The following is a 23,147-nucleotide window of genomic DNA, read 5'->3' on the forward strand; positions in this document are numbered from 1 at the left end:
ACAAAACTGCACGCAAGAAAAAAAAAAGAAAAAAAAAAGGGTGGCGCTGTAGAGTAGCGACACGCTCTCCCTGGGGAGAGCAACCCGAATTTCACACGGAGAAATCTGTTGTGATAAAAAGAAATATAAATACAACAAGGTTCGAGTCCCACAGACACATCTGCCTTGGTCTACTACCCACTTTTCTTTCACCTTGTGGGTTCAAATCAAGGGCCTGAAAGGCGATGTTTGAGGGGGATTTCAAGTGTGATTCCCCCCCCCCCCCCGACCCCCACACACCCTCCTCTCACCCCACCCCTCCACTTACTTTCCTTGATTTCTGTGTAAATCAGAGATCGTCTCGCTCTGTCTTACAGGTGAGTGCTGTGAACGACACTGGACCATTTGAAAGGTAAAGATGGTACTGAGGCATCTGCTGTGTGAATGTATGGAGCTTGTGGGTGTTGGTCTTGGTCGTCCTCCGTGTCGTTTGTGCTTATTCCTCTACCTTCTTAAAATGAAATTCCGTACGTTCATTCGTTCCTCTCACCTTGATGCTGGTGGACAGGTTGAGCAGGTTGAACATGGTGTGCATGTCGATGAGCGACTGCCGCACCTCCCGGTACACGGAGCCCAGGAAGTTGAGGGGCATGGAGAGCTGGAACAGCAGCCCGTTGACCATCACCAGATCCCCCACCGTCATCGTGCCTACCGTTCACACACACACAGACACACAGACACACACAGAGACTCGCACATACACAAACACACACATATACACAATCACACAGCACACACACACACACAGACTCGCACATACACACACACAATCATACAACATACACTCACACAGACACACACACACACACCACACATACAAAGACAAAGGCACTCACACACACACACTCACAACATAAACACACACACCATGAAGACACACACATTCACACAAACACACACACCACACAGACACAGAAGCACACACACTCACACAAACACATACACACAAAACCACAGTCACTCACAGATCCAAACACACACCACATATTGACACACAGATACATACGCACACACAAAAAATCAACACTATAAAAAACAAAACTACAATTAATGTTATGTGTGCATTAAAGTCAAATTAAGTAACATTCTTTTGTCTCTAAAGTATCCTACAAAACACAAGTTTTCATGAATTTGCTTCAGACATATATACTTATCAAGTCTTTTACAAATATCAGAAAAAACTGGGGTACTTCATGATAAAATAAAATTCATCACCAACAGTGATTCAAGTCACGTTTTCTACAAATATAGTTTTTTTTTGTGGAATTCCATTTACCCCCCTGTTTGAACTGGTAAACAATAATCATTACATGATTATAAAGATAGATAATGAAAATGTGCTTGTGCTTGGCAACTGCCCGATATATTTTTTTTCTCTTAAATTCCTTTTCATCATGCTTATAAACCATACACATATTACTTTGAATGAATGATTCAATCCATAGCTTTTCAAAATCATCTTTCAACGCATACACTTGGTACACATTCAGTTAGGTACACTGACTGGGTATGTGTATTTGAGTGGCTGAGTTTAGTGCACATTAATTTTTTGGCACAGGAAATGTTCTATTACATATTCTGCATCAGTTTTTATTTTATTTTATTTTATTTTATTTTATTTTATAAAGGTACTGCATTGCAAATCTTAGCAAATTGTTTTTGCGCTCTGCATGTTTAATGTAATGCAAGTAATTGAGAACATAACAATATCTTTACAAACCATCAAGTTGTATCTTATTTTGTACCTTATTTCACTGTATATAATAACAATAATTTTACAGATCACAAAGCTGTATCATATTTTGTATCTTATTTTATTGTACACAATATCTTACCAAAATACTGCATTATATTACTTTTTGTTGAACAGATTTCTCAGTGAAATTTGGGCTGTTCTCTCCAGGGACAGTGCATTACTACAGTGCAGTGTACCCTTTTTATCCGTCTTTTTCTCCGACTGCAGGTCATATTTGTTTTCTTGCTAAAGAGGATCTTTCCACATAATTTTGCCAGGGACAACCCAATCGTTGCCATGGGTTATTTTACCTGCACTAAGTTCACGCCGCCCATGGGACCTCAGTTTCTTGCCTCACCTGAAAGCTGAGCACCCATCCACTCAAGGTTTACTGGAGAAGGAAGGAAGGTGGAGGCGGTGCTAGGGGGTGGTGTGGGGATGGAGGGGGAGAGCAACATTCAGTCCGTATATAGGATTTGATCCTGAAGGACACTCGCTTCCTGGTCGGGACATACCGTCTGACTAGGCCTGCAGCAGCCTACCAACAGCACTTTTTAACCTCTGGGCTGTTAGTGCCCATTTGCTGTGTGGTTAACCTCAACCACTGCCACAAACGGATGAAAAAAAACACAAAAAAAACCCCACAAATCTTTACGTCTAATTCATTTGGAATCAATTTAGGTCTGACTGGCACATCCTTTTTGTCATCTGAATCAAGTAAACATGACAAAACAGAGCAAAATGAATTGACATTGAAAAAAACAAACCAACCAACTTCAGTCAGAGACTTGCAACAGAAAATAAGTGCTACCCAGCTGGTCCTGTGAAGAAAATCGGCACCATTTTCTGGACTGATGGAATCTGAGGCCCTGCCACAAGATGGCTACTTTCAGGACTGAAACCTCTGCTTGTCGGGAATCACGCACTGTGCCCGCTGGGGTAGGTTGGGGGTGGGGGTGGGGGGTACATTCTCATTTCTTTGTGTGCCTTCGTGCTTATACTGGGAGGCAGGTGAACCACACACAGCGCCAGTCGCCTCACCGGCCATGATGTTCTGGCTGGCCAGCACCATGACGCTGGCGATGCCGGCACTGAAGATGGCGTTCTGCCCCCAGTTGAGGAGGGCCAGGCTGGTGGTGGTCTTCAGGGAGGCTCTCTCAAACTCCCGCAGGTGCACGTCGTACTTCTGGGCCTCGTACTTCTCGTTGTTGAAGTACTGCACACAGACATGAATACGTTGTTTGTGCGTGTTTTGGGCCAGGTGCGGGGGGAGAGGTTGTAGGGTTGTGGTGGGGTGAGGGGGTTCCATGTCATACTTTTGTGCCTCGTACTTCTCATTGTTGAAGTACTGCACACAGACTTGTATACATTATTTGTGTGTGTGGGGGGGGGAGGGGCGTGGGGGGGCAGGGGGGGGGAAGGGTGTAGGGTTGTGGTGGGGTAGGGGGGGGTTGCATGTCGTACTTCTGTGCCTCGTATTTCTCATTGTTGAAGTACTGCACACAGACATGTATACATTATTTGTGTGTGTGTGTGTGGGGAGTGGGGGGGTGGGGCGGGGGGAAGGGTGTAGGGTTGTGGTGGGGTGAGGGGGTTGCATGTCATACTTCTGTGCCTTGTACTTCTCATTGTTGAAGTACTGCACACAGACATGTATACATTATTTGTGGAGGTGTGGGGGGGGGGAGGGTGTAGGGGGTTGTGGGGGGGTTGGGGGGCTGCATGTCGTACCCCTGGGCCTTGGACTTCTTGGGGTTGGCTGCACAATACAGACATGCTTGCATGCATTGCGCGTGAGTTGGACGAGTTGTGCAGTGATGTCTGTTTGAAGCTTCTGTAAACTGATTTATTTGGTTGTTTCGTCATTAATAGTTAATGGGGTCTTGTACAGAAAGAGCTTTCAGCTCTATAATTTCAGAAAAAAAGCTCTCAATAAGTGTTTATTATTATTATTATTATTATTATTATTATTATTATACTGACATGCTCTTCGTTTAGTGACAAAAACAAACAAACAAAAAAAACAAAACAACCCAAACACATCCCCCAAAAAAACAAAACAAAAATAAATTAAAAAACAAAAACAAAAAAAAAAAAAAAAAAAACCAACAACCCAACCAAGAAAACCATAACACTGACTACACAAACTCTGAGTATAACAAGAGAAGCAAGGCCTTCAAGACTTCACAAGGGATAACCAATTTTAACTCACTCAGTACGGCCAGTCCTCTCTTCTCCTCTACACAGACCCCTCAGATATCCAGTGGGTGTCTGAATGACCCAACCTTTAGCTTCCGTCGTCAGAACTGTGGTATTCTTTGTCAACATTCACCTCTTCAGTATAAGAGCGTTCCGCATGCAATATTTTGATGATGGTAATTGGGCTGAAACGCTGTTAACGTCGTCTCTTTCGCCGTTCGTATGGAGAGAGTTAATCCACCACAGTAATAATGGAATAAAACAAAACAAAACAAACAAAAAAAAGACACAAAAAATGGGCTTGTTTCTTTTGTATCAACAAGCCCTTCTCATCAATACAAAATACCATCTTGTGACCTTGAACTTTATCTACTAACATTTATTTTTCAACGGGGACAAAGCTGTCACCATAGCCCGTCACTTTTTCCAAGTTCGATGAAAATCGGATGTGAGGTATGAGCGCTAAGAGCTTCTTCTGTTTTTGCCAAGTAATGACCTTGACCTTTGACTCTGCCTACCCATCATCATGAAAGGAATGACTGGAAAGGTATCATGAATACCGACCAGGTTTATTTCCTGTACTTCTTGCGTTTGCGGAGAAAGTTCCAATGTTTAAAATTGATCACAGACAAACAGACAGACAGACACGTGGACAAGTAAGACCAGGTGACTGCATGCATTCAGCTTGTCTACCAAAGTAAGTCAAAAACCACTGTTAAAAAAAAAATCAAAAAAAAAAAAAAAATCACGGGTCACTGTTGAAAAAACTAATCATATGTAACTTAGAAGTCCTGAGCCTGACTCTCACTTTCTGTGAGCCGTTTCACCCGAATTTGAGGAACTTTTTTAAGTCAGCAGGTTTGCTGACATAATAACGCCCCACCCCTAACCCCCTCCTCCCCACCCCCACCCACTTCCCTTTCACACTCACCCCCTCAAAAACTGCACATGAAGCTGACAAGAATGTTGTTTTTATCAAACTATGGAATATATCAAATTTATGCAGAAATGGGCACCATAGGTATGCTTAGTTCAAGACTAAGCTTTATAATATCACACGGAATCAAGGTGTCAATGATTATTGTTCTGCCTATATTATTTTAATGTACACTTAGCATAACCAGTATCACATGGAATCAATGTGTGGATAAGTACTGATGTCAACTAAGCATCATGATATCACACAGAATCAATGTGTGAATGAATACATATTATTCTGCCTGTATTATTCTGTTGTCAACTTAGCATCATAAAATCAAACAGAATCAAAGAGAGAATGAACATGTACTGTTCTACCTGTACTATTTTGATGTGGAATTACTGATCATCACTTGAAGCAATACAGTGTTGTAATTTCTAAATATACAAACTATATTAGTACCTGTAAACCTTTGTCTGGAAAAAAAAATCTTGGGGGAAAAAAACAAAACAACAGACAAAAAAAACAACAACAAAAAAACCCCAAAACACCCCGCCAGTCATGCATGTGAGTTAAATGAGCAGGTTTGCTAACACATGATGATGACGAAGTTCCTGTCTTGTGCTACACAGTGAAGCCACTGCAAACTGCCTGTCACACTTGAGGCTCATATGGCCATGCTCTGGGCAGAAGGACAGAGTGAATAACGGAGTGGCGATGAGCACAATCGTTGGGGGGACGTCACTTGGAGGGGGAAATGATATGGCAGGAGAGTGACGTCCCATCAAACTACTGACATGTGACTGCACATCCCCTCTTCCTCACCCAGCCCCATTTCTCTCCCCCCCCCCCCCCCCCCCCCCCCCCACACACACACACACCCAAAAAAACAAACAACATCAGCCAGTTAATATGACTGCACACCCATACAGCCCTCCCTCCCACCCACCAATCCACCCCCCCCCCCACCACACCCACCCCCAAAAACCAAACTCAACAGCCAGGCACTCTCTTACCCCAATACTTTTGGTTTTTTAAAATTTATTTTTGGGGCCCTGCTGTCTTAGATCAGCAAGGGACCGGCTAGCTCGGAAGGGCGAAAAGTGAAGTGATAGTAGCCTGCCGGAGAACCCACTTAGAGTAGGACTAGGTTTTCATCCTCACTAATAGGTCTGTCGCTTTCTGTAGTTTGTTTTTCTTTCATCGCAACCCAACAAAAACGGCGTAAAAATCAAATTGATGATTGTGGCCGTCAACACAGTGAAAGTGAAAATGTGATATCATCCCCCTCAGCCCTTTCTCCCTCCCTAAAAAAAACAACCACCACCAGCCAGTCAGGTGACTGCAAACCTTCTTCCCCATCCAGCCCCCTCCCAGCTCTTTCCCCTGGATCACTGTCGTTCACCTCACGCTGGGACTATACGGCGTAGGGGCGCGTCCCCCGGGTGGCGGATGGGGGAGCCCTCCCTTTGGGGGTTGCACCAAATGATATGGAATAAGGTGCCGTGGACCCACATAGTCTAGGAGAAGGACAACTCTGATTTCGAACCCGGGCAGATGGAGTCCGTTAGCCTCAGCAGGCAGTCCTTCCAAGAGAAGGAAAACTCCCAAGAGAAAACCCGGCCAACTGTAAACCGTTACCAGAACAGATCACCGAAGACGGCGCCACAGTGGCCTCTCTAAGGGGCGTGATCAAGTCAAAACCGGCTGTGCACGCACTCTACGACACATGGCTACGCAGACTGTCATTCACGAACTGTGTCCTCTTTCAAAACAAATGAAAAAAACCCACCTGTTCACCTTTTATTTACATACACATAAAATAAAAGGTTTGTTCATATCAAAAACAACAACGAAAAACAATACCTGTTTAAAATGCTCTTTGGATGTGATGAAGCATAGCTGTCTTTTTGTCTCCCCCCTTCCCCCCACCCACTTTTTTTTCTTTGGAGGGGAAGGGGAAGGGGGAGGGGGGTGGGGGGGAACAGCCCCCTCTCCCTCCCTCCAAATTAAACAAACAAAAAAACGGTAACCCCCCAAAACCTAAAAACAGTCAGCCAGTCATGTGGCTGCACACCTCCATCCCTTCTCCTAGGCCCCTTCCCTCCCCTCTCCCCCCCCCCCCCACCCCCGCCCCCACCACCCCCGCCCCCAAATTAGCAAGGCCGAATCATTAAAGCTTGTGCAGTCAGAGAGACCAAACCTTCACAGTTTCGTAGTTGATCAAGGAATCGATGGCCTTGTTTCCAGCTTCTGAATCTGCTTTGTTCATGATGACACGGAACTTGGTCCTGCACACACACAATGGTACACACACTTCTGGAAACAAGAGCGTGTGCACGGTGTGTATGTGTGTGTGTGTGTGCGTGCGTGCGTGCATGCGTGTGTGTGTGGTGTGTGTGTGAGTGAGAGTGAAAGTGAAAGAGAGAGAGAGAGAGAAAGAGAGAGAGACAGAGAAAGAGAGAGAGAGAGAGAGAGAGAGAATGAAGTGTTGTGTGTGCGTGTGTGTTCATGTCTGTGTGAGTGAGACAGAGAGTGAAAAAGAAAGAGAGAGAGAGAGAGAGAGAGAGAGAAATGATTGGTCCGACCATCAGGGCAGAAAAATCAGAAAGGAAGAGTCAACACAGAAAGGAAAGGAAGAGGCTAGAAAGAAAGAGAGCAACACAAAAAAGGAAATTTACCCACACAATATTCCCAGAACAAAGGAGACACTACTTATACTGAAAGAGTCGCCCCCCCACCCCCCCCCTCCCTCCCCCCTTCACCCTTCCTTGGCATCCACATGGGTGGAAGTTGCAAAGCCTTTTCACCCCGCACAACACTCGATGATCACTTCGATACAGGAAACAAAAGAAAGAAAGAAAGTTCCCTTGCCACTCGCTCGGGTCTGTGATTGTTACAACTTCAACTGATTTTCTTTCCTTGTGTGTGTGCGGACTTGTCATGCACAGACAGCTGCTAGAGAAGCTGTGGCAGTACTGTACTGTAATGCATTGTATTGTATTGTATTGTATTGTATTTGTATTTGTATTTGTACAGAGGTGCTCGCAAAAGCCACCCTTCCCAGCATCTTCACCATCCTGATGCAATCCCAGCTTCGCAGGGCTGGACACGTGGCGCACATGCCAGACCATCGGCTGCCCAAAAGGCTCTTCTATGGCGAGCTGCAACAAGGGAAGAGATCACACGGAGGTCAGAAGAAGTGCTTCAGAGATACTCTGAAAGTCTCTCTGAAAGCGTTTGATATCAACCCTGACTCCTGGGAGGAATCTGCAGTGGACCGTGACAAATGGCGCGCTGCTGTGCACAAAGGCGCCAGGTTGTGCGAGGCCAACAGGACTGCTGCAGCTGTTGAGAAGAGGCAGGCCAGAAAGTCACGGGCAAACAAGCTCCCTGACAATGATATGCCTGTCTTTGTCTGCCCCAACTGTCAGCGAACATTTCGTGCGCAGATTGGACTATTCAGCCATCTGCGCATTCACAGATAGATTCATGAGCATCCTTCCCCCCACCCCACCACCACCCTCCCCCCATACCCCATCCCCCATCTGGATGACAACGATGGTCATCATCGATCTCGATGGACACACCACCACCACCACCATTTGTATTTGTATTTCTTTTTATCACAACAGATTTCTCTGTGTGAAATTCGGGCTGCTCTCCCCAGGGAGAGCGCGTCGCTACACTACAGCGCCACCCATTTTTTGTGTATTTTTTCCTGCATGCAGTTTTATTTGTTTTTCCTATCGATGTGGATTTTTCTACAGAATTTTGCCAGGAACAACCCTTTTGTTGCCGTGGGTTCTTTTACGTGCGCTAAGTGCATGCTGCACACGGGACCTCGGTTTATCGTCTCATCCGAATGACTAGCGTCCAGACCACCACTCAAGGTCTAGTGGAGGGGGAGAAAATATCGGCGGCTGAACCGTGATTCGAACCAGCGCGCTCAGATTCTCTCGCTTCCTAGGCGGACGCGTTACCTCTAGGCCATCACTCCACACTTTCATCACAACAGATGTGTCTGTGTGAAATGCGGGCCTCTATCTCCCCAGGGACAGCACCTCACTGCAGTGTTGTGCCACTTTTTCTTTCCCCCCTACCTGCAAGAGCATTTGTTTTCTTATCAATGTAGAATTTCACCGAATTTTGCCCGGGACAATTCGTTTGATGCCGTGGGTTCTTTTACATGCGCTAAGTCCATGCTACACACAGGACCTCTGCTTTTATCGTCTCATCTGAATGACTAGCATCCAGACCACCAGGCAATGTCCAGCTGAGGGGGGGTAAAATACTGCTGAATGTGGGATTCGATCATGCGCCCACTCTCTCTCACGTCCTAGACGGACCCATGACCACACGACCGCTACATGACACAGTGATGATGGTGACACTGTCGTCCTCATCGCCATCATCATCCACCTCACCTCCACTGTGTGATGAGCAGGGTGAAGGCTGTGTAGGCTGTGATACAGCCCAAGGTCACCAGAGTAAAGCCCATTCCACACTTGTAGTACTGAAACAAAACCACAGGAAATCCTCAACAGAGTAAAGCACTCTCCACACTTGTAGTACTGAAACACTAGTACTGAAACACAACCACAGGACAGTATCACCAGCGTAAAGCCCCCTCCACACTTGTTGTACTGAAACACAACCACAGGACACTATCGACAGAGTAAAGCCCTCTCCACACTCGTAGTACTGAAACACAACCACAGGACACTGACAACAGAGTAAAGCCCTCTCCACACTCGTAGTACTGAAACACAACCACAGGACACTGACAACAGAGTAAAGCCCCCACCACACTTGTAGTACTGAAACACAACCACAGGACACTGACAACAGAGTAAAGCCCCCTCCACACTTGTTGTACTGAAACACAACCACAGGACACTATTGACAGAGTAAAGCCCTCTCCACACTCGTAGTACTGAAACAACCACAGGACACTGACAACAGAGTAAAGCCCTCTCCACACTCGTAGTACTGAAACACAACCACAGGACACTGACAACAGAGTAAAGCCCCCTCCACACTTGTAGTACTGAAACACAACCACAGGACACTGACAAAAGAGTAAAGCCCCCTCCACACTTGCAGTACTGAAACGCAACCACAGGACACTGACAACAGAGTAAAGCCCCCACCACACTTGCAGTACTGAAACACAACCACAGGACACTATCAACAGAGTAAAGCCCCCTCCACACTTGTAGTACTGAAACACAACCACAGGACACTGACAACAGAGTAAAGCCCCCTCCACACTTGTAGTACTGAAACACAACCACAGGACACTATCAACAGAGTAAAGCCCCCTCCACACTTGTAGTACTGAAACACAACCACAGGACACTGACAACAGAGTAAAGCCCCCTCCACACTTGTAGTACTGAAACACAACCACAGGACACTATCAACAGAGTAAAGCCCCCTCCACACTTGTACTACTGAAACACAACCGCAGGACACTATCACCAGAGTAAAGCCCTCTCCACACCTGTAGTCCTGAAACACAACCACAGGACACTATCACCAGAGTAAAGCCCTCTCCACACTTGTAGTACTGTACTGAAACATAACCACAAGACACTGACAACAGAGTAAAGCCCTCTCCACACTCATAGTACTGAAACACAACCACAGGACACTGACAACAGAGTAAAGCCCTCTCCACACTTGTAGTACTGAAACACAACCACAGGACACTGACAACAGAGTAAAGCCCTCTCCACACTTGCAGTACTGAAACACAACCACAGGACACCATTGACAGAGTAAAGCCCCCTCCACACTTGCAGTACTGAAACACAACCACAGGACACCATTGACAGAGTAAAGGCAGTAAAAGGTTTGAAGGCAGAGATTGAACAGTAGAACATTTCACAATGTCAAAGATAAAATGACTCTCAGTTTGACAACAGCTGTAATTCATAAATCAAGAGATGGATCCATCCCCAAATCGTATGATATGGTATGGATACGTATATAGCAATTTTCCTTAAAACCTTACAAGGGGTAATGCTCTTGTTGTTGTGGGTTCTTTTACATGCGGTAAATGCATATTACACCCAGGACCTTGGTTTATTATCACAATGATAAGCACCAAGACCACCAATGAAGGTCTAGAGGAGAGGGACAAAAATTTAAGCAAGCGCAGTATTTGATCCTGTACGCTCAGATTCTCTTGCTTCTTAACCCTTTGAGCCCTGAGTTCCTGAGCAATTTTAACCCTTCTGCCTGAGCTCCTGACCCAAAATTTGCAAATAATTGTTATTAAACCCTTTGAGCCCTGACCACCGCTTTACCGGTGGCAGAGAAAAATGACATAATGCCCAGCCACCAGCTGAGCGGTACGTAAACACTTGAAGCGTGCAGAGTCTCAACCTGGCCCGTCAGGGCAGAAATCAGGGACAAAGCGTGCGAGAAAACAACTGTATACAATGCAGCAAGTAATTGATATGCTTGATGATTTATCGGAAATGGAGTATGACAAGCGCGCGCCTTCTAACAAACCACAGTGCCATGCAATTACGCACAAGAGACAGAGTTGGACAGATCATGTGAAACCGATGGCGCTCGCCCACTGAGGTCCCTCCAGGGTGGTGCAGTGCCGGGCTCCGCGCCTCAACGGAGTCCGCCCTCAGCGACTGGAGGTCACCCTCGTCCGTCTTGGCACGCCAGGAGACGGCGGAGGAATGCGACTAGCAGCACATCAACTTCATCCAAGAAGCGTCAACCTTTCATGGTTATGCATTGGAATGCAGAAGGAGTCATGAACAAAAAAAACGGAGCTAGAACACCTCCTGCATGAGAAAAACATCAACATCTGCTGCATTCAAGAAACCCACCTGCAAAGCGGAAAAGCATTCAAAGTCAGAGGCTATCAGTGCTTCAGGTCGGACAGAGCAGAAAGACGCAAAGGTGGTATCCTGACCCTTGTTAGGAACAACATACACTCCTGCGAATCAGCCGTCCACATGGAGAATGCCGAGTACCAAACGATTAGGGCCAAACTGAATGACACAGAGTTGCACATCCTGAACTTCTACTGCCCCGACGACCGTCCACTGTCCCTCGACACCATAGAGGTCCCAGACGCAAGTTTTCTTGCTGTGGGTGACTTCAACAGCCACTCCCAGAGCTGGGGTTACGACCATATGGACCGCCGAGGTGAAGAAGTGGAAGACTGGCAAGACGACCATCATCTCCTTCTCATCAACTCCCCAAGCGACACCCCAACCTTCTATTCCAGACGATGGCGCTCCACCACTACCCCTGACCTTGCCTTTTGCACTGACGACCTCCACGGAGACGTTAGCAGAAAAGTAGGGGATCAGCTGGGAGGCAGCGATCACAGGCCAGTGTTCATCACTATCAACAGGAACACCACCAACACTCCAGTGCCCCCACGCTGGAATTACAAGAAGGCCAAATGGGGTCTCTTCAGACACCGCACCAATGCTCTTACCAGGGACATCCACGTCCACGGCAGAGACATCAATAACATTGTCAGAGAGCTGAACGGCTGCATCCTTCAAGCAGCCCAAGAATGTATTCCACGTGGAGCTCGCAAAGACTACAAACCCTACTGGTCAAACCAGCTTCAAGAACTTCAGGACGAGATGACAGAAGCCAGACAGGAAGCAGAAAGAAATCCATCAGATGAGAACCACCTGCGACTTCAGCAGACGAAAGCCAAATTCCTCAAGGCAAAAGTACAAGCGAGACGCCAGAGCTGGAGAGAGAAGACAGCGGCGCTGAACCTTGAGAAAGATGGAAGGAAGCTGTGGAAAGTTGTAGGTCAACTCAATGATGAAGGCAGCAGAGCTCAAACAACTACGCTGGAGAAGAACGGAGAGTTACTGACAGGACGACGCGCAGCCAACCGCTTTGCTGACAATTACGCAGAGGAGAGCAATGTACCTGTCAGCCCTCTCCAAACAAGAGAAGCAAGAAGGGAACAGAGAGAACGGACCCACAACACCGATGTGAAACTCATGAAGCAGCCCCTCACTCTTTACGAGCTTCAGACAGCTCTGAGGAAACTAAAAACCAGGAAATCCCCAGGGCCAGATGGGATCACTAACGAGATGTTGAAGCACCTCGGCAACACCGCCGTCCTGAAACTTCTGGAGGTTTACAACCACAGCTGGGAAACTGGGACCTTGGCTCAAGTCTGGCGAGAAGCCATCATGATTCCTATCCTTAAGAAAGGAAAGGACAAGAAGAAGGCGGCCAGCTACAGACCAATCAGCCTGACCAGCTGCGTTGTGAAGACCCTAGAAAGGATGGTGAACCAGCGCCTGCTTTGGTATCTCGAGACTGAAAACATCCTGGTTTCTGAACAGGCAGGCTTTCGTCAGTTTCACAGCACAGAGGACCAAGCTACCTACCTCGCACAAGAAATAGAAGATGCGTTCCAGGAGCAGAAGGTAGTTCTTGCTGCCTGGATTGATCTGCAAAAGGCCTTTGATAAAGTCTGGACTGACGGCCTCCTCGTGAAGCTGCAGAGATGTGGGGTCGCAGGGAACATGCTGCGCTGGATCAGATCCTATCTCCACAACCGCAGGGCAAGGGTCACAGTTGACGGACACAAAGGCAAGAAAGTACTGCTGCGACATGGAGTTCCACAGGGAGGAGTCCTCTCCCCTTCCCTCTTCTTGATCTTCATCAATGACCTCATTGAAACACTTCCCAAAGGTATCCATGCTACACTCTACGCTGATGACCTAGTGATGTGGTGTAAGGAGGAACATGCCACTACCGCCACCTACAGAATGCAGCTAGCAGCAGACCGCTTAGCAGCATGGGCAGAGGAGTGGTGTGTAGCCATCAACAAAGAAAAGTCCTCTACAACACTCTTCACACTGTCACCAAAACAAAAACCAGGAACCATCAAACTGGACGACACACCCCTGAGAAGTGACGAGGAGGCTACCTATCTTGGTGTCACCTTCGACAAGAGACAAACCTGGAAGCCACACATCAAACGTGCTGAAGCAAAAGCCAGACGCAAGTTGGCCATCATGCGAAAGCTAGCCGGAACCAGCTGGGGAGCAAACGAAACGATACTCAAGCGCGTCTACCAGGGAACCGTCAGGCCCCACCTTGAGTACGGCTCAACAGCCTGGTCTACTGCAGCGAAGACCCACCAGCAGTCTCTGGATAGGGTCCAAAATCAAGCCCTACGCATCATCACCGGATCCATGCGATCCACACCAATCAAGGCCATGGAGGAGGTTACTGCCATACAACCCCTTGCACAAAGGAGAGACGCCAAAATCATGGTCCAAGCAGAAAAGTTCCAGTGCCTGCCTGATCATCCGATGAAGAAGAGGATGAACGGACTGACAAAGAACCGCCTCAAGCGCAGTAGCTTTATCCATGAAAGCAAGAGACTTGCCAGGGCGCACCGGGATGGTGTGCCTCCATCGACGCTTCCACTGAGTCCCAACGACCTGCCGCAGCCATGGAATGAAGACTCCACAAGTTTTCATATCTCAACATCAGTCCCTCAGGTCGCTCCAGGAGACTCTCAGGATGACACGGCCAAACGCACTCTGACACAAGCCATGATTGCTGAAAGGTACCCTGAAGAATCCTGGATTCACGTGTACACAGATGGCTCTGCAACCAACGCTGTTGCTGACGGAGGAGCAGGAGTGTACATGAAGTCTCCTGAGCACCACACATCCACAGCAAGGATACCCACAGGAAAGTACTGTTCAAACTACGCAGCTGAGGTTCAGGCGCTCATACAGGCCGCTTCAATGGTTCACGACTCGGAGAGCGAATGCCCACAAGTTGTCTTTCTGACAGATGCGTTGTCTGTCCTGGAAGCCCTTGCAAGAGATAAACTTCCTCGTCTCAAGGAGAAACTACAAGAAGTTGCCCAGCAACGACGAGTAGTGCTGCAATGGGTTCCAGCCCACTGCGGAATTCCAGGCAACGAAATTGCGGACCAGCTCGCCAAACTCGGAGCGAAAGAAAGACAACCAAACAACAGTGTTACCTTCGCTGAAAAGAAGACCCTCGTGAAGGCAGCACTACGACCACAAGCCACAAGGGATGCATATCACGAGCTTGAACGCTGGCAGCAGGTAGCAATTATGCGCTTACGCACAGGACACTGCCGCCTTAACGCGCACATGTTCAAGAAGCTGAAGCTGGCACCATCACAGACCTGTCCCTGTGGTCTTGAAGACCAAACACCAGAACATGTTCTGCAGACTTGTCCCCTCCACCAGGGACTGAGAGACACCGTGTGGCCAGAAGCGACCCCACTACGCACCAAGCTCTACGGCTGCAGACAAGACCTGGAAGCCACGACGACATTTGTCTCGCAGGCCAGCCTGACTCTGTGACAAGTGCGACCGAAAAGAAGAAGAAGAAGACAAAGATTACTCTGATAGTGAGGTGGAATTCGAATCAGATGATTTTGCTACAGATAGTGATGCTGAAAATGAATCTGAGCATGCAGAATCAGTTGATCAAAGGAGGCGTGTCAGGTTGAGACTCTGCATGCTTCATGGGAGAAATTGATCTTTTTTATCCAAAGCACATGCACAAAACACAGTGAGGGGGCGCGGCAATGTTGGTACTGCGTTCGCTGGCGTCAGAATATTACGGTTTTTCTGATTGGCTCTTCAATATAAGTCAACCAATAGTAAAACACGACACAAGTGTTTATGCACTGCTCAACCAGTGGCCAGGCATTTTGACACCCCTCCCCACCACTGGTAAACCGGTGGTCAGGGCTCAAAGGGTTAATGACGAAAAAACACACAAAGGGAATACAGTCCATCCCATTCCCTTATCAAGATGGTCTGGGAGGGTTAAAAGAAAAACAAGTACAAGGTAGTAACATCTTTATTATCATGTTACATCATTCTGACTTTTTAAAAGTATTTTGTACACATATATACACAGATATCTTATAATCTGCAGTCACACAGAATCTTGTTTCCTACCACGTGCGTGCATGTGTGCGTGCTTGAGTGTGTACGACAAGAGCTTTCCACACAAGCGCTTGAGAAACATGCTGTCTCAGAACAATGGGAAGTATTTCTACTATTTGGAAGAACATGCTTTCTGTGACACAAACATCCAAAGTGGTCATGTTTTTATAAATATTCTTTACAGTAAGCAATTCGCATGGCAATGGATACCACTGTGTGTTTAAGTGCACACACATGAGGCATGTCATCAAATGAATATGCTTTTTATAAAGCTTTGATGTCCTTTGAAAAGTCAGGTAAAGATTGTCTGGACATACATTTTGAAATAATACTAATACTGACTGTGTTTACAGGTGACAGGTTTCAAATACCTTGATTTGGATTCAGTGAAGGGGATTCAAGAATGACTACTAGCCAGATATGTCTTCTTTTTTTTTCCCTTCAGTTGTTCACAGAAAAAGGCTGTGTGTGGGGATGGGAGAAGAAGAAGAAGAAGAAGAAGAAGAAGAAGAAGAAGAAAGAGAGAGAGAGAGAGAGAGAGGAGAGACAGACAGACAGACAGTAAAGAGAGGACAATGGGGTTGGGAAAGAGGGATAGAGAAATGTAGAAAGGGACAAGTCTGAAAGAAAAAAAAACGAAGCAAGAAATAAAAATAAAAGGGGGTGGGTGGGGGGGGGGGGGGAGACCACTCACCATGATACCGCTGACCAAGGAGACTTCAAAAATAGTTGGCACCACATTGAACACAAGAGCACTAAGGACGAAATTGATCCCCCTGAAACAAACACACTAAGCCTGTTAATCACATCTTTTTCAACACTAATATACTGTAATGTTCACTATGATTATACTGAATTTAAAAAAAAAAAAAAAAAAAAAAGGACAAAAAATGCTTTTTTTACCCTGAACACTCTCTCCACCTCTCCCATACACACATGTACGATTTATGGGCATTCATATAAAGTTTCACTTGCTCACATGAAGCAACATGTGCATAAGCATGTACTCTAAATCTACACCCACAAAAGCAAGATTATGTGCACACTCCTAAACACACGCACACAGAAACACACATGCATTCAATTGATCACAACAGTCATTCAATCAGGAACAACAAATGCCTAATCTCTGTCCCCCTAGACAAGACTGAAAACAATAACACTCCCCAACACTGACTGAAAACAACACTGCCCTATCCCTCTCGACACTGACTGAAAACAACAACACTCCCCTATCCCTCTCAACACTGACTGAAAACAACAACACTGCCCTATCCCTCTCAACACTGACTGAAAACAACAACACTGCCCTATCCCTCTCAACACTGACTGAAAACAACAACACTGCCCTATCCCTCTCAACACTGACTGAAAACAACACTCCCCTATCCCTCTCGACACTGACTGAAAACAACAACACTGCCCTATCCCTCTCAACACTGACTGAAAACAACAACACTCCCCTATCCCTCTCAACACTGACTGAAAACAACAACACTCCCCTATCCCTCTCAACACTGACTGAAAACAACACTCCCCTATCCCTCTCAACACTGACTGAAAACTATAACACTCCCCTATCCCTCTCAACACTGACTGAAAACTGTAACACTCCCCTATCCCTCTCAACACTGACTGAAAACTGTAACACTCCCCTATCCCTCTCAACACTGACTGAAAACAACAACACTGCCCTATCCCTCTCAACACTGACTGAAAACTACAACACTGCCCTATCCCTCTCAACACTGACTGAAAACAACAACACTCCCCTATCCCTCTCAACACTGACTGAAAACAACAACACTGCCCTATCCCTCTCAACACTGACTGAAAACAACAACACTGCCCTATCCCTCTCAACACTGACTGAAAACAACAACACTGCCCTATCCCTCTCAACACTGACTGAAAACAACAACACTGCCCTATCCCTCTCAACGCTGACTGAAAACAACAACACTCCCCTATCCCTCTCAACGCTGACTGAAAACAACAACACTGCCCTATCCCTCTCAACGCTGACTGAAAACAACAACACTCCCCTATCCCTCTCAACACTGATTGAAAACTGTAACACTCACCCATCTCTATAAAATCAGACAGAAAATAATAACACACACCCATCTCTCTCAAAACAGATTAAAAATAAAAACACTCCCTTGCATCTCTCAAAACAGAAAATAAAAATACTCCCTATATTCTCTCAAAACAGAATTAAAAAAAAAAAAAATTTTTTAACTCCTCCGTCTCTCTCAAAACATACTGAAAACAAAAACACTGCCCAATCTCTCTTAAAACAGGTGAAAAACAAAAGATACTGTCTGTATATCAGACAACACTAGAAAAAGATAAAATGTATGAGGTAATCAAATACACTTTGATGTCTTCCAATCGAACAAAAATACTCTCACAACAGCCAGAAACAACAACACATTCTTCAATCTCAAAACAGCCTCAAAACAACAAAAATACTCCCTGAAAAAAAACAAGAACAACAAATTTTCCAGTCTCAAAACAAAAATACTCTCACAACAGTCTGAAAGAGAAAACCTGTACAACAACACTTTCTCCTGTCTCAAAACAGCCTGAAAACAAAACAAAAAACAAAAAAACAAAACCACAAAAACTTCCCATTCACCAGCATCTCTCACAACGGACCGAAAACAAACGACATCTACAGGTACTCTCAAAACAGACTAAAAACACCATGACACAAAACTCACCTTGTACCTCTGTCTATAGCCTTTGACAAGGCTCCAGTCTGCCGGGACAGGTGAAAGTTGAGGTCCAAGGAGTGGAGGTGGAGGAAGACGTTCTGGGCCAAGCGCCGGATGGAGTTCTGGGCCACTTTTGCAAACACGGCATTCCGCAACTCGTTGAAACCGGCGGCCGTCGCCCTGGCCACCCCGTCTGCAACACCAGATGGCACTTCAGACAGGTGCTACAGTCGAGTGAAACACAGAGTTCATAGGACTTCAAATCTACGTGCTACAGTCGAGTGAAATATAGAGTTCATAGGACTTTAAATCTACGTGCTACAGTCGAGTGAAACAGAGAGTTCATAGGACTTTAAATCTCCGTGCTACAGTCAAGTGAAACAGAGAGTTCATAAGACTTTAAATCTGAGGGTCATTGGTTCAAATCTGCCTGGTGGGTGAAGGATAGAGATTTTTCCAATCTCCCAGGTCAGTTGATAGTGTAATCCAGCAACTGCCAGAACCCCCTTTGTGTGTATACACATGTGGAAGATCAAATATGCATGTTAACCCCTAGGCTGCCTGCATGACGAGATAACTCGTCATGGCAAGCATGTATGCTTCGCTGCCACAATGACGAGATAACTCGTCATCGAAATATTCTGACTTTTCCCTGGTTTGCATTCACTTTGTTGACAAAAATAGTGGTAGCTTTAGCCTGGGGAATCTCTCTAGATTCTATTCATAGCTAGAAACCCCATCTACGTCATGAAGCAGTCCTTTATTTGAACGTTTTGGTTGGGTCACTGTCCAAGTGTTTGCCTGACTTCTCTCCTGGCTCGCTCAACAAAATGTCAGACTGACGCCGTGCTCAAGACATGCGATCGTGACGAACTAAATCAACCAAGATTTCTTTCTTTAGCTGATGCTCAGAAAGAATTGAAGCGTAAATTCGAAGGAGAAGATAGTGATGAACATTTATAGGACAATCTGATAGAAAATAAAGGGAGCAATCAAGAGAGTGGCCAAGTTGCGACTATCAGTGAGTGATGCCGGCTGTACAGATGTTAGCAGTCGACAGAACGACCGAATTAGCAACAAAGCAGTATTCTTGGCACGCAGCCAACGCGGTCTGATGAGAACTGAATCAAGTGACCGTGTGAGAGGGGTGAAGAGGAGGGGGGTGGCGACTGAGGGGGCGTGGCCTCACATCCATCTTATCACTTGGAGAAATCACAATGTTTTGTGTATCTATCTCTTAAAAAAATATATATATATATATTGTGGTTGTTCAAGTATGATTTTGTGTTTGCAGATATCCATTTGTCCAGAAAATATGATGTTTTTTTTGTAATGAATAAGTTGAAAATGTGACAAAAAACAAAACACTGATTTCAAAACAACAGCATGTCACTAAAAATATATAAAATGGGAAAACAGCATGTGTTTTGTATTCTTTATTCATTTACCTTTCAGAAAATATATACTTTTATGGGTCTTTCTCCAATAACAAAGAGCACAGAATTTTTGGAAAATTTACACCCGCTTTTTGTGAAAAAAAACCCTGGCAAATAGATTTCAATTAAATTTTATTTTCCTGGCATCGAAAGGGTTAAAGATCTGTCGGTCCATGGAAGAGTTTGATGAGTTTTGGAAACGATAACATATCCAGCATGCACGCCAAAAAAAACAACAACAACAGAGTATGGCTGCCCACAAGGTGGCATAAAAACAGTCATGCATGTAAGAGCCCACCTGTACATTTGAGTGAACCTGGGGGCATGCATCCCACAAATGCAGAAGATGGCACTTCAGCAAATGAAAGAGGATCTACACTCTAGTGCACTATGGGGTGCTGTATGACATTTCAGCCAATGAAAGACTGTTTTGTATTACATCAGTGGACTGCAAGTGGAGCGGATGCCTCGTGGTAGAGAGTCCAACTACGACGCCAGTGTCTATGGGTTCAATTCCCACACAGACTGCAGTCTTGGAAGGGGGTTAGTGGTGGAGAGGTGAGGGGGGGCTGAGAGGGGGGGGGGGGAATGACTCCTAATCCTTTAGAGCCAGGTGTGTGAGAAATGTGCATGTTCTGTTGTCAAGTACTTAGAAACTGATGTGAGAAATGTGCATGTTCTGTTGTCAATACTTCCAAAGTGATGTGAGAAATGTGCATGTTCTGTTGTCAAGTACTTCAGAACTAATGTGAGAAATGTGCATGTTCTGTTGTCAATACTTCCAAAGTGATGTGAGAAATGTGCATGTTCTGTTGTCAATACTTCCAAAGTGATGTGAGAAATGTGCATGTTCTGTTGTCAATACTTCCAAAGTGATGTGAGAAATATGCATGTTCTGTTGTTAAGTACTTCCAAAGTGATGTGAGAAATGTGCATGTTCTGTTGTCAAAAATTCCAAAGTGATGTGAGAAACATGCATGTTCTGTTGTCAATACTTCCAAAGTGATGTGAGGAATGTGCATGTTCTGTTGTCAATACTTCCAAAGTGATGTGAGAAATGTGCATGTTCTGTTGTCAATACTTCCAAAGTGATGTGAGAAATGTGCATGTTCTGTTGTAAATACTTCCAAAGTGATGTGAGAAATGTGCATGTTCTGTTGTCAATACTTCCAAAGTGATGTGAGAAATGTGCATGTTCTGTTGTCAAGTACTTCCACAAGCATTACCCCGTGACAGGTAGCAGGCTAAGATGTACATCTTGTGTGAACATTCATTGACTCTGGCTTAGGAAGGTGCTGTGAAAGGACGGAAAGGTCACACAAAGCGAAATCTTCAGAATGACAGATGTTTCATGCATTTTCCATGCTCTATATTGACAAGAGAATGTTGCCTCACATCCGATCATGATGGCCACAGCAGCAGTCGTCAGGGTGTTGGATGGGTCACTCATGTGCAGCCAATTGTTGGAGTCATTCAGGTAATCCACTCCGTACTTGAATATGAACGGTACTTGAACGTTCACAACCTTGACAAACATGTACACTGAATATGGTTTTTAGTCATTTTGTCCAGCCTGGTATATTTTGGATAGTAAGCTCTGGTATCAAAAATAAAAGTTCTGATCTCAGGCACACACACACACACACACACACACACACACACACACGCACACTAACACATGTGTACATTAGCATAAGTGTGCATATACAAGTCTATACAAGCATGTGTGTAACATGCACATTTTGTGCATGCACACAAATATGCACATGTATGCAAGCACATATAAGAGCACAAACATACTCTCATGTATGACCACTTTTTGCTTCTGAGGTCTGATTTTTGAGCCTCACCATCCACGACAAACTGAGTATTTTCCTAAATTGTCAGTCAGCCACTTTCATGAGAAAGTAGTCTCTTTCTGTACGATTCAGCATGGAACAACTCAGAGAAATTCAATAAATAAATGCACAAACTTCAGATGAAAAAGTCAATTCAAACTGTTCTGATGATTGAATACAGTCTGGCAGATCAAGGCTGTTTCCCCAGGTGTCAGAAGAAACACATTTGAGACAAAATAGCAGATTGATTCTGGATACAAATACCTTCAGCTCAATTATTCACTGATGGAAATCAACACAAACAGGGCAGTTCAATATAAAATAAAAATTATCACCTCCTGTTACAGCAGTAGCCTATTGTCCAAGAAAATAAATGAACAGACAATCTCACACAACTGCAAGTTCATGACAGTCACACTAAATATAATGTGAGAATAGACTGACTGGTGCTTGAACATCTGAAAAAGTGACTTCCAAGGCAAAAATCAGGTTTGGCATTTGTCTGGGAAAAAATAACACACACGTACACACACACACACACACACACACACACACACTCATGCCCCCACTCTCCTCTCCCACACACATGTGCCCCCACACCAACAGCAATAACAAAGCAATGATTGAGTACAACTTTTACTTCACCAGAACCTCCATTAAAATATACATACCTTAGCTCCCACAAGGAGGGAGAGTGCAGTGATGACCCTGACCTTGATGCCTAGGTTCCCTTTGGGCCAGATATAGGTGACAACCGACTTCAGAATGTCGGTGCCTGTTACCGCCTGGTCGTGCGGCAGGCCACGGATGTCTTGAGGGTTCAAATTGGATGCCCCCGGATGCCATAGTCGCTCCGGTAGAAAGCGTTTGGTGATCTGTTAAAACAAAGAAACTAGGCTGACGACACAGCAGGAGCTGCCATTGGAAAGTCAATATCTTGAGAGTAAACACCAGCTGCATTCTCCAGTTGATGCTCCTGCACAAGGTGACTACGGACTGAGGTTGTTCCAAAGTTAAACTTCAGTCTGCAAAAGTTTCAGAAGCTGCATCTTGCATGAGTTAAAACTTGGAGACTTTCTCCTCAGCTGGCAACTGCTAGTGTTCTGCAGCCTGATCAATCACCTTGGAACAAAGTGTCTATTACTTGCTTTGGTTCAATCAGATACATACCTTTCTTGTTCAGCTGTCAGCCAGCAACCTGGAAAAAATGTGAGCAACGCATGCAGTTATAATTTTTCACATATTGTTTTAAATGCCCTCTTCGGTTCCAACTTCAGTTCAGTTCCAAATTCAG

The 23,147-nt window shown here is 45.4% G+C and overlaps 1 protein-coding gene across 1 annotated transcript in view; it reads right to left on the reverse strand.

The window, feature by feature from the left end:
- The window catches only part of LOC143282685 (iron-sulfur clusters transporter ABCB7, mitochondrial-like), a 43,406-nt gene that overhangs the window by 15,738 nt on the left and 4,521 nt on the right, over nucleotides 1-23,147 (reverse strand). Inside the window, exons 3-10 of the mRNA XM_076588364.1 lie at nucleotides 22,525-22,728; nucleotides 21,411-21,540; nucleotides 18,586-18,772; nucleotides 16,554-16,635; nucleotides 9,320-9,408; nucleotides 7,096-7,183; nucleotides 2,816-2,990; nucleotides 530-687 (exon numbers count right to left, since the gene is read on the reverse strand). Coding sequence (XP_076444479.1) covers nucleotides 530-687; nucleotides 2,816-2,990; nucleotides 7,096-7,183; nucleotides 9,320-9,408; nucleotides 16,554-16,635; nucleotides 18,586-18,772; nucleotides 21,411-21,540; nucleotides 22,525-22,728 — 1,113 coding nt within the window. The remainder of the gene's footprint in view (nucleotides 1-529; nucleotides 688-2,815; nucleotides 2,991-7,095; nucleotides 7,184-9,319; nucleotides 9,409-16,553; nucleotides 16,636-18,585; nucleotides 18,773-21,410; nucleotides 21,541-22,524; nucleotides 22,729-23,147) is intronic.

The sequence above is a fragment of the Babylonia areolata genome, chromosome 6, assembly GCF_041734735.1.
Source record: "Babylonia areolata isolate BAREFJ2019XMU chromosome 6, ASM4173473v1, whole genome shotgun sequence".
NCBI classification, from domain to species: Eukaryota; Metazoa; Mollusca; class Gastropoda; order Neogastropoda; family Buccinidae; genus Babylonia; species Babylonia areolata.